Raw genomic sequence first — 19,369 nt, 5'->3', positions numbered from 1 at the left:
ACTCTATGTTCTTCTATATAGCAAATCAAATAACAACTTTATAGTGGAAAGCAAGCTGTTGCTAAAATAACACTTTTTAATCTTGTTGAGAGCAAGCAAACAGTTGCAAATCCCATTATCCTTCAGCTGATATAGCTTGATACATTCCTGAACTGGGAGATATTCCTCTTGGGCCCCCTTCCTTATTTACAGGAGGAAAAGCCCTGAAACTCTCTCTCAGAAGCCTGACATAGTTAAAAACACTGAAAAGGAAGGTCAGATCGCTATCAGTCTGATATGATACAGATAGCAAGCTAGATTTTTAATACACAAATTGTGATATGTAATTTAATTGTATATGAAGTGTTCTGAAATCAAGAGGTCATACATGCATCAGGCACATTCGACAGAAGACTTTTACAATGGTTTACATTTCCTTTTTATTTATTCCTTGAAACTGCTGTATTGCAGGTTTCTCATGGATGAAATATGGAACTGAGCAGATTCCTTTTTCTACAAAATTATGGTATAAACTTGCTCAATTTTCTATCTTATTGCTAATAAACCTTACAGGCGCACAGTTTGTAAAATAAACCCCTTAAGGACTGAATGCGTAGAGCATGCTGCAAGGTACAAGAAATAAGCTAAAAATGAGCATATAAACCTACATGTGGACCAACACAGTACTGAATGCTGGCAAACATTTATCACAACACAGGGAAAAATTAATAAAAGGAGATACAGTTCAGTCCTGAAAGGGTTAAATAGAAACCCTAATATATTATTGTTTCTAATCATTCATCCCACATTACAGTGCTTGAAAACAAAGTCAAAAGTCTGGCACAGAAAATACACACATTTGTTCAGTACTCATCAGAAAACACAGCTGCTTTTGAAATCAGAAGTAAGTAACTTGGTTAATAATTGAAGAGCATTTTGTTTAAAAAAGGAACCCCTCCCCCCATGGATTATCTGGTTAAACATGACGAAGCTTAGTTCTCAGAAACTGCATTGGGAATATTCTGTGAGGGCACAGATGGTACCAGTTTTGTTAAAAAAAACACACAAAAACTAACCAGTTATGATCGCAAATAAGTCTGTGCAGAAGAGTGATAAATATTTCACTAACATATAAATGGGGATGCCTTTAGTTGCCAGAGTTGAAGAAAAGTCAGCAGCAGGTTAAATATTATCCTAGTGTTCAATTCTGAAATCATCCAAAATCAAAAGGGCATTCTACATTTAAAAGTCTTTAACTTGCCTTCCCAATCTATGTGATCAATTCAATGGAAATAATGAAAACATACCAGATCACAGACTCAGTTTCTAGCATATTTTTAGAAATTGCATAGCTCATGAGAGCAGAAGACACGCTTCTCAAACAGAATTAAAAAACAAAAACAAAACCCCAAAGTCGACAGTTCTCTACTTTAACTGAAGCGTTCACGTTTCTAAGAGAGTCGTTATGTGGAAAAGGACCAGCATCTCTAATAATGCCATTGGAGGAGGGGCTGAGTTCTTCTATAAACAGAGGACAAGGCTCCTATAAATTACACACTGAATGATTCACAAACCCACGAAGATTTTTTTTTAAAGCAGCTGGCAAAAGAACTACTGATAAAAAAGAAGCTACAACAGACGAATCATTTCAGCCTTTAGTTTGTGGTATGCATAATGGCATAAAACAGCAAGGGAAATGCCTGTGTAAGTACATTCTTGGGCTGTTCAAACAAACAAAAAACAAACAGGAAAAGGCTTTACAGTCTAATATTTCAAAATCATCTTATTAAAAGAAACGACGAGCCAAAATAAGGTATAATTAAATAGTAAAAAAGCGAAGTTCATTTTTAATAAAGCCATAAACTTGAAAAATTAATTTGAGCTGCAAAGGTAGGTAAGGAATCGTTTGTTCTTCCAAAATATCTCATCTGTTACCAGTTAATTTAACACAGTTTCATAACTAAATACCAAATCTGGGAAGAGGAGGAAACTTGTGGCCCATTCAAAGGAAAGCGGCACTGAAAATATTTCCACACTCCGAACAAAAAGCACTGTGTAAAGACTACTTCCGTGACACAACATAGAAGAATAAATACTACTCGGAAATAAGCAAGTTTGCAAGGAGAAGCTAGTAAACAGTTAAAACAAAGAAAGATAAGGCCACAATTCTGCCCTTGATCACTGAAACAGATTTAAAGTGTGAGGCAGGGTTAGCTTACAGGAGAAGCTAGTGACTGGAGCAGATCTGAAGAGAAGGCTATAGAGAGAGAATAATGCAGCCTGTGAGTAATTAAAAAGGCTTGCAGTAAGATAAAACCATAATAACTTTGATTTAACCACTAATGTGTTTTACAAATGACTTCCTCCTTGAAAACTGAGGAAAAAGTGATTTAGAGAGGTTAGGAGTCGTTATTTACAATGACATAGTCTGAGCAAAAGAATGAGTGATGAAGACATCTTGCAAAGCTGGGGTGACTTAAAAAAAGCTACTAATGAAATGTTTAAAAAGTCTTCCAATGAAAATGTTCTCAAAATCGCCCAGGACACCAGAAAAGACAATGTTCTGTCTGGAAACACTGCAGGAAGCTAATCTTGCATTCATAAGGTACTTGTGGCTCCTGTTTCATGGGACAGTAAAAGCTTACCACATTCTAGAGGTAGTTTTTAACTCTAAGAAGGATGATTGTATTACTAGACTGTGTCCTATAAGTTACACACATGGTTCCTGTACTAAATGTAGCCCAATGAGTTGGCTGCAATTTCTAAGAAACTGAACAAAGGCATAACCGAAGCGCAGGAATGGAAGCAATGTGAAACTGGTGAGTCGAGCATATGAGGCCAACACACAACCCTGAATGCTACTAAATCTTAACTGAATGGAAAAGAAATGTTTTGAGTAGGAGACATTTGTGGGGACACTCAGTACTGGGAAAGAGAAGACTAAGAAAGGCAAAGAAATATGGAAAGATAAATTACATTTGCAGTTTTATAATCTCACAACTATCTGTTCTAAAGTACTGTCTTCCAAGCTATTTTAGTTGGTCATCTAATAAAAGCATCTTGTTTTAAGGTTACAATGATGTTTTGACCTAAGCTACAAAAAAAAAAAAAAAAAAAAAGAAAGAAAGAAAGAAAAAGTAAACAAACACATGCTTTTGCTGAGATTTTCCTCGTTATACAATAAGGGCACCATCTACCAACTGGTAGCAAATACATCTCATGATATTTCTTTCTTTTTCTTTTCTTTCTTTCTTTTTTTTTTTGTCATATGCCCACAAGGCAGAAAACACCCTGCTGAATGAAATCACTGGGAACATTCCAAGTTCAAAATAAAATGTTTAACTTACACATAATACAAGTTATGTACAAGATCGGGGAATTGGGGAGGGGGGATGGGGGAAGGGACCTGAACAAAACCTGGAACACGGAGATACATTTATGCATGGGAAAATGGGAGAGAACACTTCAAATACCCAACATGTTCTGTGCCATTAATTCCTTAAGGACTAAATGGCCACATTTAATTCCACATAAATGTCAGACCCTCCTGGAATACCACTATAAATACCTTTAATTAAAAAAAAAAAAAAAAAGGAAAACAAGATCATAACTACGGGACAGCGTCTGTGAACAGAGACGAAGTTCATGTACGTTGCATGTATTGCAGGCAAGGCAGAGGCATTTTTTTTTTTTAAAGCTTTTGCACAGACTTCATATAATCTTAAAAAAATATGTGGCCTTTACAAGATCTGACTTGCTGAAATCAAAACAATTTTGACTCATGAAAAGTCATAAGACATCAGCTTTAAAAAAACAAAAAACAAAAAACAACCAAATAAAAAGAAAAAATAAAGAAAAAAAAAGAATAGTTCCAGCCTTAAATTTAAAAAACAAAACAAAAAAACCTGGAAGAATATGGTAATTAGATTAAACAAGTGTGGTCAGGCTTGGAACTTGAATGTACTGAAGAGTGAAAGCTCAAAAGGAGGCGGGAAGGAGAACAACCTATTTGGTAACAAAGGTGTACTAGATACTGTGATATAAAAAAAAAGGTATGGTGAAAATGTACCTTTTGCTAAAGCTTATAGAAGTTCCTTGGTCCGTAAAAACTATGTTAGATTTGTGTCCTCTAGTTTGATTAACTTTTATTCCAGCCACATCTCTATTTCTTGCCCATTTAAACAAAACCAAACAAAACCCAATCAAACAAAAAGAACAGCTTTAAAAAAAAAAAAATCAACTTCCAACAGTTTGCACATTTCCATGTTTTGCTTGTCTGTTTTACTGTGGCTTCTGCGCTTCCAATCAGCACTTGTAGGTAATGGGGTTTTGGAACAGTATCACCTGGTATGAAAAGTTTTCCCAAGAAACCACAAAAGATTGTTCATTTTTTTCCTTTTTCTTTCTCTCTCTCTCTTTTCTTTTTTTGTCAACATCTTGCGGCACTCCAGTCAGTTTAAGTCCTAGCAAAAAGACGGTAGTTAGGACACCACTGTTGCTGCAGAGGATGTGACACTGGTTGAATTTGTGCTGACATTTGTGTAACTTCCCTCGCTGTTTGTGTTTGATTCATTGGGGGGCACTTGGCTTGAATTGGCTCGAAGGATTGCTCCTGCTGCACTGCAGTGTGGCCGTGGCCCTGGTTCTGGTGTGTAGGTAAAGGTAAGGCTGGTGGAATAAATGATTCCATCATTACGGACCAAAGTTACTGGAACCTGGACTGGCTGTCGGACCCATCTCCAACCTTCTCGGAATGCAGAAATGTCTGGGACGACACAGAGCATACTCTCTCCACATCTGAGGGGGGAAACAGAAATCACTTAGAAGCCATGTATGTTTTAGAACTAGAACTTAAAACAGGTTGCTTGCTACATTACAATCAATATCAAGAAAGAGTCTCATGTATCCACGCCCATCAAAAACTCTAGATGATGTAAGAAGTTTAAGTACCTGTACATAGTTTCAGCTTCTACATCCCCAAACCACACTCGTAAATTTGGAGTGAAATTCTGTCCTGTAAGTTCAAGCATTGCTACGTCCCCACCGCCATTCAACTGAAATTCACAGAAAATGAGAACTGTTGAGAAAATTTTTCATTTTTCATTAAAGTACACAGATTAACTTTTCATTTGACTGTGATTTGTGAAAAAAATCAATTAAACTCTTCTTTTTAAATAACATGAGGGGTGTCTGGGTGGCTTAGTCAGTTAAGATTTGCCTTTGGTTCAGGTCATGATCCCAAGGTCCTGGGGTCAGGCCCCATGTCAGGCTCCCTGCTCAGCGGGGAGCCTGCTTCTCCCTCTCCTTCTGCCCCCTCCCCGCCAGCTCGTGCTCCCTGCTCTTTAACAAATAAAATCTTTAAAAATAGATAAATAACAACATGATTAGAAAGACAAAGTGAGCTAATCACATCTCAATGTAACATTCAAGTAGATCTAAACTTAAATTTTCTTGTATAAAAGTGTGTGTGTGTGTGTTTTTTTTTTTTAAATCAACAAACAATGTATTAACATCCCCAAATCACAAGATTTGGAGAAAAATCAAATTTACTATGAAATAAAAATCACACCTAGTCAGAGCTGGGAGCAGTTACAAAAAGCTAAAAGTCAACTTGTGAGTAAGTGGACTTACCTGAAGACTTTCTACAACAGGCACAGGGGTGACTGGGGCAAGGACAGGGCCCATCCCCTCATAAAATGTATACTCTGCCTTATCTGTACTAATGATTGTCCAGGAAGCTCCATCATTTATCATCTCTTTATTTGGTTCTTTTGGGCATGGAGTGGCCTTATGAAGAAAGGATGTTTAGAAATGGATTTTTATATACATCACAGTATAAGACAATTTTAACAAGGTAGCACTCATATACTGGAATTAACAGGGAGAGAGTTCAGTACAAATGTATGAACTTCCCAAACACGGTGCTTTGACAGTCCCTAAATAAACACAGAATATTTAATATGGCAACCTCACATTCAGCAGTTTTTATTAGAATATGAAATATTTCAATGACATATTATATACCTTTCATAATAACCATTTGAGAGTACACCAATATCTGTATAATTTCTTTAATAAAAGATCAGTATTCGTGATGTAAATAGCTACTTAAAACTCAGATCCCTGAGAGAGAGACTAGGAGGCTCTCAACCTTAAAGAGCAGTTAGAAACTCATGCACTTTCAGCAGGGGGGAACCGAGATGTGAACTGGCATCCCCCTACCCCTACCTTGAAACACCCAGACCAGCCCATCTGCTCTGAGCTGAGAAGAACGGCTGCACATGGCCTCCAGATGTTTACAAATGAGTTTCACATGAAAGATTAACTATCCTATGAAATCATCTGCCCATGTCATAGATGTCCTCATAAAAGACTTCTGAGTGAATGTAGTGAAAAAATCAGCTTTCGAAACATCTTGTCATTAGTATCTAGGAAGACCCCAATGTAAATCGGATAATTCTGAACCCTCCCCCAAAACATGCATGTATCTATCTACAATGTCTTCATGCAGTTTCAGGGGATTTACCAACACCCAAAATCTACCTCTGGAAGATCTAAGGAACTTTTCGATTCCCAAACCTAGATGGTCAAGAACACTTTTATAGTTCCGAGTTCTTCCTTGAGGTATAGTGACTGCCATGTCTCAGAATCATGTAGGTTAAGAACCTTTGGACTTGAGATAAATATCTGAAAACAGCTTCATGTACTTGGGCACAATTAACATTAAACAAGTTTTAGTTCTCTATGCTGCTAACCAAAAGATGGCACATTTTTACCAGTAATTTTAAAACATACCTGAAACTGGATTATTCTTTCTTGAGAAAGGCACAAGTACATTCTTTCTGTATCCTTAAGGTAAAATGCACATTTATGGAGTTGTGACACAGGGTCATCTGCATCCAGTAATGCGGTCTGCTTATCAACCTTCCTAATTATCTGTATTTCAATAATTAGAAAAGAAGAGGTCATCACATGTGGAGAAACATTGAGAAGCAATAAGGCGAGGTGTAAAAATACTTTCAGATCACAAGCCTGGGAGAATGTGGAAGCTGTTACCATCTTCCATGAACACCTGAAAAACAGGGCGGGCAGATACTTGTTTTCCAGATCACTGCTTTTCGAACTCTGATGTGCATACAAATCATCTGGTCTTGTTCGAATACCACAGATCTCATAGGGGCCTAACAGCCTGCATTTCTAACAAACTGACAGCTGATGTTAATCCTACTGGCCAATGGACCCTATTTTGTGCAGCAAATTCAGTTGACTTTTCCAATAATATATAATGACATCAAAGGAAAAACTGTCTCTAAAGACCACTGTGAGTATGCTAGTCAGTGCAGTCCACCAGCTAATGTATCTGTTTTAAAAACCTAAAGTATCATTTTCCAGATTAGGAAGTGGGCTCAGAAAAGTCAGGTAACTTGCTCATATCACCTGGCTAGAAGCTGAAGGACCAGAGTGTGATTCCATGGCTGGTTGGCTGGCACAAAAAGCATGTAGATACCTGGAAGAGAATCCTATCAAGTCCGAGATGCCACTTAGTCCACAGAAGGTAATCACTGTTTGATGATTATGAAGATGATCACTCCCCAAAGCATACAAATACGTTATAGAATTATTTCTCATCTAAAATTGAAAGTAAAGAAAATTCTTCCTTGACTACGTGTCCCTCTCCCCCACTCTCCACTCCATTTCTTAGCTCCCCTTTATGGCAACCTCTTCTTCCTCCTCACGGTCTAATCTCCTGAAGTAAACTCCAGCTTTCTGTCTCAAAGTCCCCACAACTGCCCTTGTCGAGGGCCACCAAGAACTTCTGGAGAGATCAATCTGTGGGCATCAGGAGGCATGTCCTCACATTACTAGCTTTCTCATAAGCACTAACAAAAACATCCTCCTTTTGGGGTCCGACCTACTCTAACTGGCCTTCAGAGTGTACCAGAGCCGAGTCCTCGGACCCCTTCTCCTCTCCAACCTCCTTCCATTCTGTACTATTTAGAGGTTGGCAACTCCTAAAGTTGTATCTCCAGCCCTAACTTCTCTCCTACGGCATTCAACTTGTACATTTAACTACTGACTCAACAGTTCCACTTAAGATGTTCAATAGGCAGGGCGCCTCAGTGGCTCAGGGGATTAAGCCTCTGCCTTTGGCTCAGGTCATGATCTCAGGGTCCTGGGATCAAGCCCTACATGGGACTCTCTGCTCAGCACAGAGCCTGCTTCCCCCACTCTCTCTGCCTACTTGGATCTCTCTCTCTGTCAAGTAAATAAATAAAATCTTAAAAAAAAAAGATGTTTAATAGGCTACCTCAATCTTCATCAAAACCTAGATTTTTGTGACACCTGGGTGGCTCATTCAATTAAGTGTCTGCCTTCAGCTCAGGACATGATCTCAGGGTCCTGGGATCAAGTCCCACATTAGGCTCCTTGCTCAGCAGGGAGCCTGCTTCTCCCTCTCTCTCTGCATGCCACTCCCCCTGCTTGTGCTCTCTTCTACCTGACAAATAAATAAATAAAATCTTAAAAAAAAATAAAGTATCAAACCCAACCCCCCCCCAGATTTTAAATTTCCTTCTACGAGTGATCTTCCTCTAACTCACAGCTCAGTAAACAGCACCACCATTCACTCAATCCCAAAACTCTGGAGTCACCCTTGACTCCTTGTTTTCTCCTACACCCAATCTTCCAATCTGTCAACAAATTCTATTAGGTCTCCTCTCACACAAATCTGTCATCTCTCATCACCTCACCACTACAATCCTGGTCTAAGATGCCACCATCAACCATCAACGCTGGCTTGAGTTACAACAGAAGCCCAAGCTCTGTCTCTCTGCTCCCACTGCTACACCCCATGTTCTCTTCACAGAGCAGCCACAATTACCCTTCTAAACATAAACAGCCATCATGCCCTGTTTAATACCCTCCAGTGTCCTCCTACCATATGTAGACAATATCTTAATTCTTGTCGCTCGCTCCCTCCATTCCTCCCCTGGCTTAGGCTACCATGGCTTCTTTATTACTTCTTTATTATTTGTCTCATATTCTCTCCTAAGCTCTTTCTGTGCTCATGCTGTTTGTCTGAAATGTTCTTCACAGTTCGTAGTTCCCAACTTCATTCTGGTCTCTGTTCAAATATCCCCACTGCAAAGATTTCTCTGACCCCTCAAAGCACTCCCAGTCTCTTTTTATCCTGTTTTAGCTTATTTTCTTATCATCTGTTTTAACCTTTAATATGTTAATATGGGTATTTCTTTAGCTGATTTTTGTCCATCTCCCTAACAAAATGTAAGCTCCATGAGGACAGAAAGCCTATCTTGCTCACCAATGTATCTCTAGCATCTAGACAATGTCTGGTACATGGAAGACTCAGGACTATTTGTAGGATGCATGTATGCACACAGGACTGCAATACTTTGCTTCACAGTGAATATCCTTAAAAGGAACTACTCAGTTTTATTAGGATTAAATCACTACATGTGAAAGTACTTAGAATAGTACTATTAGTATCATGCAATATTGTTGGCTTTACTACCTTACATCTCAGTATTCAAACTTTTCTTTAAGCCACAATTGTATAACAGTTCCAATCTTTCTGAAGTTAACATTTTTTTTAAATTTTATTTATTTTTTTGACAGGGAGAGATCACAAGTAGACAGAGAGGCAGGCAGAGAGAGAGAGGGAAGCAGGCTCCCCGCCGAGCAGAGAGCCCGATGCGGGACTCGATCCCAGGACCCCGAGATCATGACCTGAGCTGAAGGCAGCAGTTTAACCCACTGAGCCACCCAGGCGCCCCTGAAGTTAACATTTTTTGTCATTTACATTTTTTAGCTCTGCTGGTTATTAGAATATTTGCCATTCTACTAACACCACACCAATTTCTGAGTTTAAAGGGAGACAGTACACTTTTAGCAATATAACTTCTAACATAGTCTATGAGACTGACTAATCTCAAGCAAAATGTTTCAATTCAATGCCAAAGTCTTCGAGCTACATTTAAATTTGATGAGGTTTGGATTTTAGAGAAATCAATGATTTTTAAATGATGTAAGTCTAGAGCTTCTTCTAAGTCTACTCGTGCTTCCCCATCATTTAAGAGTCAAAATTTGCCTAGATTACTGTTATTTGTATATTCCACTGTTTCTCCACTAGCTAAGAATAAGCACATTGAGAACATGAGACATGTCTGATTCGATTTTATTCCCCAAACGAGTTCTTTGGAAATAGACACTGCTGAATGACCTCTCACCAGTAAAGAAACCAAAGATGTTCACTAGTATTTGGCATCAAAAACTTGCTCTGGGGGCGCCTGGGTGGCTCGGTGGGTTAAAGCCTCTGCCTTCGGCTCAGGTCATGATCCCAGGGTCCTGGGATCGAGCCCCGCGTCAGGCTCTCTGCTCCTCAGGGAGCCTGCTTCCTCCTCTCTCTCTGCCTGCCTCTCTGCCTACTTCTGATCTCTCTCTGTCAAATAAATAAAATCTTAAAAAAAAAAAAAACAAAAAAAAAACTTGCTCTGGTCACTTCTAATTATTGAGAAAAGGTAAGAAATCTGATAACAGGTAGTGCAAACATTATACCTTAAGGTAGGTGTCTGGTGAATTCTACATTCATAAAACATCAGGGATTACCCCAACTGGTGTTCTCTCCTCTATCCTGGCTTTGTAGCTTGTTGGTACAGTATTTACCATATTTCTGAGATAAACTGGATATACAGACCAACACTATGTCCCCCCAACTTGACCCTGAATCAGGGCTACTCATAAATCCCCTCTATCTTAACTAAATTGTACTCTTGCTTTCATTTTACTAAGAAACCCAATTTTTAGTTTTAAAGTCATCTTAGTGAACAAAAAGCCCTAAACACCATGCCTCTCTCAGAGTATGAAATAACAATTTAATTTTCAATAAATTTATATTCTTGTGGGAAAGTAAACTAATAAAAACTATGCTTGTATTTTTTAAAGAAATAAGAATTTCTATGCTTCTAAAACTTGATCCTGTGGTGAGATACAGCAGGTACCAGAGAAAATGATTAGGGTATCTGTATTAGTTAAGGAAAGAAATCATAATGTAATTATTTAGTGCCCTCTATTGAACATGTTCAGATATACAACCAAAAAGGAAAACTCCACTAACATTTAGAGAGAGTGTAACAGAAAGTCATCAAGAATGCAGTCATAAAAACGGCTAACTGCCTTAAATCAATAAAGTGGGATATAAATAAAGAATAGCAGTGATTATTGATAAATGTTCTTAAATTAAAAAGCATGAACCTGAAAAGTATTTTTACATTTGAATGCTGTATCTTTTATTTTTACTACACATATGACTAAAGCAAAAGTAGAGCCATACCAGTCTTGGGAGTGCCATGCCAGTAACGGAGCACACAAGTTTGACTGTTTGTCCGTAGTGGATGTAGCCATCGCGAACTGTGAATTCTTCTCCTTCTGATTCATCATCATCCACTATGGTGGAGTGAATAAAGAGATTAAATTATTACCTTATAGAATTCATTAATCTACTTAGGAAAACAACAAAACTAATACAGCTGTATGTCTTTTTATCAAAGAATTTAAAAATTTCACACTAAAAATATCAAATACACATTTTTGTACTCACAGAGATGAATGTAAAACGCTCCCCACTGCTGAGAACTGGCATGGAAATTACCTCCTTCTACATGCAAGTATCTGGTACTAACTGTCTGGGATCGAAGTCGATTAAACAGAGCCACCTTTGTTCCTGAGGCGATGCATACTGCAAAGAAAAAAGAGCTTCTATTTAGGTGACTGGGGGGAAGGGACCTGTACTTGGCAAGTTATGATTATTCTTCATTATAACTTAATAATTAACAGATTCTACGAATAAATTGATACCCTAAGGAAAAAAAAAAAGTCAAGGTAACTCTCATTAATAATGTCATGCTAAAGATATAAGATATGTCCATAAATAATTTTTAAATGAGAGCTACACAGTATGTTTCACGCAATGCTGTTCAGCAAAGGGAAGTAATTTTTTAAATAATAAATATCCAATAGTAGGAAATTGAGTAAATAAATTATAATGTCATTTACCTACTTGAATAATGTGTACCTCAATGCACCAATAAAGAAAGTATCTCCCTAGAAGACCAGAGAATGGAAAAGCAGACCATAAAATCCTCTGTATACTGCGATCCCATGACCTGAGCCAAAGACAGATGCTTAACCAACTGACCCACCCAGGTTCCCCAAGATTAAGAAATTTTATTTTTTTATAGTTTTTTATAACATATTTGTTTTTATGTGATCATGGTATTGTAATTATATTAAATAAACAAAAGCCCCTCTCTATCAGAGATACATATTTGCAGATGATGTCTGGATTTGGATCAAACTAAAATGAGGCAGAGGAAAGCAGGGTAGGAGATGGGTACAGGTGAAATAAAACTGGCCTGCAGTTAAGATCATTGCTGAAGTCAGATGATAAACACAAGAGGTTTCATGTAATTATGCAACTGTCTAAGATGTTTGAAAATTTCTGTAATATTAAGTAAATGATTATAGTAATAATGACTGAGAAAATGAAATCCAACCAATACATAAAAACCCATTAAGTTCATAGTAAAACAAAATGAAACAAAACAAAAGCAATCAAACCAAACAAAACTCCTAACACCTCACTGGGCACTTTCAAAGAGTACTATCGTTATTCTGTAAATTAGTAAACAAGCATTTATCCTGCCTTTCCTCTGCAGACTATATTTGAAACAAACTGCTAACAAATTAAGAGTAAAAGAATCAGAAAAAGCCCTTCATAAAATACTGGATTGAAGCAGCCATTATCAATGGTTAAGGTTGCTGGGGAACTCTGTAATAGATGGATTAAGCTAACAGCTTAATTTACTATAAATAATCTTAATAGGACAAGAAGTAGGATGATCAGACATCATAGGACTTCTGATTTGAAGGAACCGAACATATAGAGGACCAGCTAATTCTAAAGTCTTTAAATTTAACCATCAGTTTATTGAAAATATGAAAGAGGCACATGTAATCAGCCAGATTCAGAATATGTAAATTCCGAAGGAAAAATGACCCCATTTCTTCAACAAATGACATGGAAGAAAGGTTGGAGGGGGAGAGAATACACTGTCACACATTAAAATGTATCGATCTTATTTGGATCCAAGTTTGAACAGGCCAAATGCTAAGAAAAAAACCCACAAACACGCAACTGTAATAAATCTGCACATGGACTGGCTTTCAGATGGCATTAAAGAACTACTTCAACTTTTTTAGGCATACTAATGTTTAAAAAGAAAGCTATCTGTTAAGAATCACTACTGCAGAAATGGTGGTTGAAACAACAGGATATCTGAGATTTCCATTAAAATATTCCAGCCATCAATGGAAGGAAGAGGCCATGGAAATAATGAAAGAGAACCGGCAAAACCTGTTGAGGCCAGGTGCATGATCACTTGGTGTAAAAGGGAGAAAGTAGTAGCAATTTGAAAGTTTTCGTCATAAAAAGTTAGAACTAAAAAAAGAAAATGGCATGTAAGGGTTGAAATGCAGAATTTAATCAGACAGCATTTGTATTTGGTAGTCTAAAAATCTGCTCATGAGCAGGAGTCTTTGCCAGAGAACCATGTTAAAAGTTTTGTTTCGGTTTGCAGGATGGCCTTCCAAAGCCGATTTGAGAATAGTGTCTCTCAAAGAGGAGCTTCTGACAGTCTTGGTGGATCAATTCTCCATGGAATGAGAAAGAGAACATTTAGCATCACTGGCCCAACACACCCAGTGCCACCATCAATCACTCCCTGCAGTCACTGACAGCAAAAGGAAAAAAACCCCATTTTTCCCTATGTCTCTGTGGAGCAGTGAAGAACCCAGTCTGGTTGGGGACTATTTCCCTAGACCAGGTCTTGTTCACTTCAATTAAATAAAGAAAAAAGAAAAAACAAACAAAGAAACAAAAAGGAAGTCTATAAAGTAGCAAAAATACACGAGTGTGACAGTTTCTGATAAAGCAAGGGCCACAAAAACATTAGTAAAAATGAACTTGCTCTCGGGGCGCCTGGGTGGCTCAGTGGGTTAAGCCGCTGCCTTCGGCTCAGGTCATGATCTCAGGGTCCTGGGATCCCGCATCGGGCTCTCTGCTCAGCAGGGAGCCTGCTTCCCCCTCTCTCTCTCTCTCTCTGCCTGCCTCTCCATCTACTTGTGATCTCTCTGTCAAATAAATAAATAAAATCTTTAAAAAAAAAAAAAATGAACTTGCTCTCAAAAAGTGATTTTTTTAACTAAAAAAAAAAAAAATAGCTGAATCTGTCTTATTAATTTATGATGGGAATTGGTGGCAAAAAAGAAAACTCAAGCATACATACAGTCAGCATTTTTCAATGACTGCTTCTTTTTGGAAGGTTTGGAAATGACTTTTATCCGCTTGCTGAGGAACACACCGATGTCATCGCTGTTGCCGTAGAACATCTTTACAGACAACATGAAGTGCTTTCTCTTGTCTGAGTCAGATATGTACAATGTTTTGGCTGTGCAATAGTTCTGTGAAAAAAAAAGTAAAGCTTCAATAGCACCAAAACCCTGTTGGTTACATACTTACATCTTAGTATGGCCAAGACTAAGTTTTCAATGAATGAATTCAATGAATAACTGATAAAACCAACTTTAACAATCACTGAAAGACGAAGTACAGTCTGTCGTCTTTATCAAGTCTGTCAAATACTAATGTTGTGATCCATTTTACCCTAAGATTGTTTCAAAACACAGTTTTTTCTTATTTTATATAGCTCTATGCCTTTATCACAGAATTACCAATGCTACAGCAGTAAATATTTAAAATAGAATTTTATAGTTAAAATAGTCCATGACTGTATTTCTGCAAAGAAAACATACAAATAAGGCTATCAGAATTCAACAAAATTCTGTAAAAGATTTTAGCACTGGTCCTTATGAAAACAGCACATACAGTATTTTTCTTTATATAGCTGAACACTAGAGCAACCGCTTTTAAGTCTGACGAAATGTTAGACTAACTGGATAATTATAAAATATTTTATGCCAGAAAGGGATAGAAGCATACTTTAAAGAACTTCTTATTAAAAGAAACGGCTGACTTTGCCTGTGGGGTAATTCATATTACAGCATCAAAATAACTGGACTAAGGGAGTACCCGGCTGGCTCAGTCAGAGGAGTGTGCAACTCCTGATCTCAGGGTTGTGAGATTAACATGAGATCAAGCTCCATACTGGGGGCAGTGTTTACTCAACAGACAAAAACAAAAAAAAAAAAACTGGATTGAAAGTTAACAGAGAAAACAAATGCAGCAAATTATGATGCCAGTTTACCAGAAAATAAATTCTGATAACTGAAAAGACAGAATTATATACAGTTATTATATTATATATATTATATACAGAGGTATAGCACTGGCTAAAGACACTCTCGATGCAACCATCTCAAATATATGTGACAATTCTAAAATCTTTCCTACTCCCCTGATCTGTATGAATTAGGCAAGGAATTAAATTACTGATCTCTTTTTCCAGACTGGGTAAACGATGCTCAAAACACAGCTTAAGTATTTAAAATATCTATTATATTTTTTAAAAGATCAATGCTGTACCTTAAAATTAGGCTAAAGAAGTTTCTTTGACAACGTCTACTCTGTGTTTCTTCTAAAAATCAGGAAAAGTGCCACTCATTTATGAAACAGCTAATGTAGTCTAGCTTTTAAATTTTTTAAAAATTGTAATCACAGGGGCGCCTGGGTGGCTCAGTGGAGTTAAGCCTCTGCCTTCAGCTCAGGTCACGATCTCAGGGTCCTGGGATCGAGCCCCGCGTTGGGCTCTCTGCTCGGCAGGGAGCCTGCTTCCCTTCCTCTCTCTGCCTGCCTCTCTGCCTACTTGTGATCTCTCTCTGTCAAATAAATAAATAAAATCTTAAAAAAAAAAAAAAGTAAAATAAAATTGTAATCACGGGCAATTTTAGTAGCAGAACAAAAATAATACCGCAGTTTATTTCATTTCTCAATAGCAAAGTTACACAAGAAAACGTAGTTGCCATGTGAATATTTTACACTCAAATTAAGTTTTCATAAATTCAGAAGTGTGGTAAAAGCTTTGAGAAGCTTCGTTCTGCAGAAAACAAAATTAAGATAAAGTTAGTAAAAAGAAAAATAAAAACAGTACTTCGCACTCATACAGCGCCTTCTACTCAGGGATCTCTAAGTGCTCGGAGATGCTATGGCAGGACCTACAGGTCTGCCATACAATAAAAGGCACTGAAGGTTAGATTAAGCCTGAACTATGGAATTGTTCTGCACCATAAAAGACAAAGTCTAGGAAAATAGATTATCAACATACTAAAGCAGATAGTTATAGGCAGCAAAAATGAAATGTGCATCTAAATGAAGACAATTAAATTCTCATGGGAAAAAGACTTTCATACAAAAGGTTTTATTTTGTTTGGAAAAAGCGAACACACATATAACCCTTTGAAAAAAAAGAAAACGTATCCCTATTTTTTGCAAAAGTGAGCAGTCTGAATCCACAAAAAAAAAATCATACCTGGGATAACTTTATCAGAACAACTATCTTAAAAAAAAAAACTGTAAGACCACTGCCCACAAACTACTCAAATCCCATTAAAAAGGAGGGAAGGGGAGTAACTCCTCAAAAAAAAGTATTACGGCTTTAGGAAAACAAAGCAAAGTTTAAAGTTACATTTGTCATACTAAAAGGCTAGATTAGTTAACAAAATTCTAGAATAGAAAATGGCATAAAATAAACCTTTCTATAAATAATAAACAATTTAACTTAAGAACAACTGTTGAAAGACAAGATCTTCAGACCATAGTAAAAATATTTGCCCTGAAATGAGAAATACCAGATATAATACTACAAAAGTACTATAGAAATGTATGAATTATACAAACAGTGCTAGTAAGAGAGGTGTAGGGGATGTAATTTTTTGAAAGTAAGAAAAACACAAATGGTCTAAGTAGGGTTGAATTCATGTTGTATAGCTTACCTAGTTCCAACTACGTAAGATAAAAATTGAGGAAATGAACATTTAACAAATTTCAAACATGATTAAGTGAAATCTCGGATCCAAAATATTATCAACAGAGTCAAATGTCATGATCATATTTAATGCTACATATACCAGAACTTTACTATAATGAGTATTAAGTACAAATACCCAATAGTGCAAAACAAATATCCCTTCTTTTTGAATAATGACTAACTGAACCATTCAATGAGCAGACTATTGAAAAGAGAAGGGTACTACCTTAAATGAGTTGAGGTGAAGAGAGACAGCAAGAGCAAAGGGCCTCTCTCTGAAGCTCAGTGTCACACTGTTCAGGCCATCTTTGCCTACCTGGGCCCACACCTACGACGTTCATATACCTTTAGGCTCCAAGCATATAGGATGTTCCTTCCACCTGGAATGCCTTCTGCTGACTCACAACAAGTCTTATTTTATATAAAGTAAGTAAGACTTCTCTAATAGCATTTTTCATTAAAACTAATATTCACAGGTAAATGTGGCTTATAGACATTATGCCACCCCATTAGTAGATGCTTTAAATACTAGTTAATATCAGGCTTTCAGGTATTTTTTCATCTTGTGTGAATTTTTAGGGCTTGGAGAAAGAATATAGTGGTGTAAGTTGAAGAAAGATCTACCGAACCATGATGATGGAAAAGGCAAATGGGGTGTGTTTGTTTGGTATTACCCCCCTAAAATGCTGGAAGCTGACTGGTTAAAGCAGGCAATGAAATTCAGTTAACAGTCATATACACTGGTAGCTACAATCCCTGTCTTCTCACTCCCTGCCTAAGTAGTCACTTCATAGCACCATGTATCTAAATGCACAGCCTGGAGACATGTAACTGAGACTTTCTAAAGAACAGGAAAATAGGTGAGACATAGCTAAGGCCTATCGGATCAGCCTACCACTTAAATACATACTTTGCGGCTCAAGGGTCATAACTTAGAAATATTTCTTATGGCTCTATTTTCTTTTTAAAATGAAACCACCTTTATTGTAATGTTTTACTGCAAACCTAATTAAAAAATACCTAAGTGACAAGGCTTACCGGCAAAAATTATAAAGATACAAATGTCATAAAAATATTTGAAGGTGGTTGTTATTAAGGCTTCCTGGTGCGTGTTCTGCTTTATCTGTAAAATGACTAAAACTGAACTGGAGTGTACAAATCTCCTAGCTCCTCACAATGTTACCCACCAGTCCCATCCATACTGCCAACTGCAACACGGCAAACACTAAGATATTCAGTGAAGACTTACTGAATGCGGAAACAGCTTCCTCCATACTGTTTTAAGACATTCATGTGATCGCTGAGAACTATTTTTCAAATTTTAATATCAAGGGAAAACAAAATAATAGTTAAATGCTAAGTCATTAAAAACTATTTCTGAACACTAAAGGTATAGACTGAAACGATTACTTTCTAATTTCATAAAATATAATTAGTAAAACTAATACATAAATTCCATTCCCTAACAAATTAAAGAAAACCCCTAAAAGTTTGAGTCAAGCTTATTGTGGCTGTTCTTGTCTATTGTAGTTTTGCTCTACACAGAAGCTAAGTAAAACATTTATGATCTTTATAAACACAGATAAATACTTCTAAGAATTAATCTCTATCACTTTGCTTCTCGTATAAGACTAAGAGAGAGTAAAATATTATTGAACTATGTATTTTCACTGTTTGTTGAATATCAGGTCTCCTCCCTGTCAGTCACATGACAGGTAAGCCTCCTTAATTTTTTTATTGGCTTCCAATGGAAACCTGATTTATAGCCTGCTAAAACTGCCCCCAAGCTGTGGAAGCTTACTATGGGCTACCTTCAGATGTCCAGAGCTCACGACTAGCCCACAGCTATTTGAGAAGTTTATCTCTGGTGGGTGGTGTTTCAGAAAATCACTACCGAAAGCCATAAAAGAAAAAAAAATCATCACCACGAAAACAAATAAGGAAACTACACACGCTGGTACCATGGTGCCATTTAAGACAAACGTAGTTTTAATTTACCTTTCCTTCCAAGTTCAGCTGCTGCATTTCTTGGTCACTATTTCCTATTCCAATAAATGCACATGGTTGAGACTCTTGTTCAGAACAACCATCCCGTTCCATTTGTTCTTTTTTTTTCTTCCATCCACTGCCCATAAGATACACACAAGGAGGAGGGCAAAAAAACCTGAACCAATGGAGGAAACACACACATATACATACCACACAAATACAAAAACAATGCTATTAGATTTAAGAAAGCATTTCTTTTCTTTGAACATATGAATACGAAATTATACTGAACTGCGTTAAATAATCTCCTAATGAAACATTCTAGTGAAGCCTTCTGTAAT

General features: G+C 37.1%; 1 protein-coding gene across 4 annotated transcripts in view; it reads right to left on the bottom strand.

Moving 5' to 3' along the window:
- Positions 1–394: 394 nt before the first annotated feature.
- RBPJ (recombination signal binding protein for immunoglobulin kappa J region) overlaps positions 395–19,369 on the bottom strand; it is a 108,393-nt gene continuing 89,418 nt past the window's right edge. For all 4 annotated transcript variants that reach the window (XM_047719049.1, XM_047719051.1, XM_047719050.1 and 1 more), the window contains 8 exons: positions 19,038–19,203; positions 14,343–14,517; positions 11,597–11,734; positions 11,330–11,442; positions 6,775–6,915; positions 5,611–5,766; positions 4,930–5,033; positions 395–4,776 (listed from right to left, as the gene is read on the bottom strand). In XM_047719049.1, coding sequence (XP_047575005.1) covers positions 4,461–4,776; positions 4,930–5,033; positions 5,611–5,766; positions 6,775–6,915; positions 11,330–11,442; positions 11,597–11,734; positions 14,343–14,517; positions 19,038–19,203 — 1,309 coding nt within the window. In that variant the 3' untranslated portion in view covers positions 395–4,460. The remainder of the gene's footprint in view (positions 4,777–4,929; positions 5,034–5,610; positions 5,767–6,774; positions 6,916–11,329; positions 11,443–11,596; positions 11,735–14,342; positions 14,518–19,037; positions 19,204–19,369) is intronic.

This window comes from Lutra lutra, chromosome 2 (genome assembly GCF_902655055.1).
Source record: "Lutra lutra chromosome 2, mLutLut1.2, whole genome shotgun sequence".
Taxonomy (NCBI): domain Eukaryota; kingdom Metazoa; phylum Chordata; class Mammalia; order Carnivora; family Mustelidae; genus Lutra; species Lutra lutra.
Note: the sequence above shows the minus strand (reverse complement) of the source record. Positions and strands in the feature narration are given on the sequence as shown.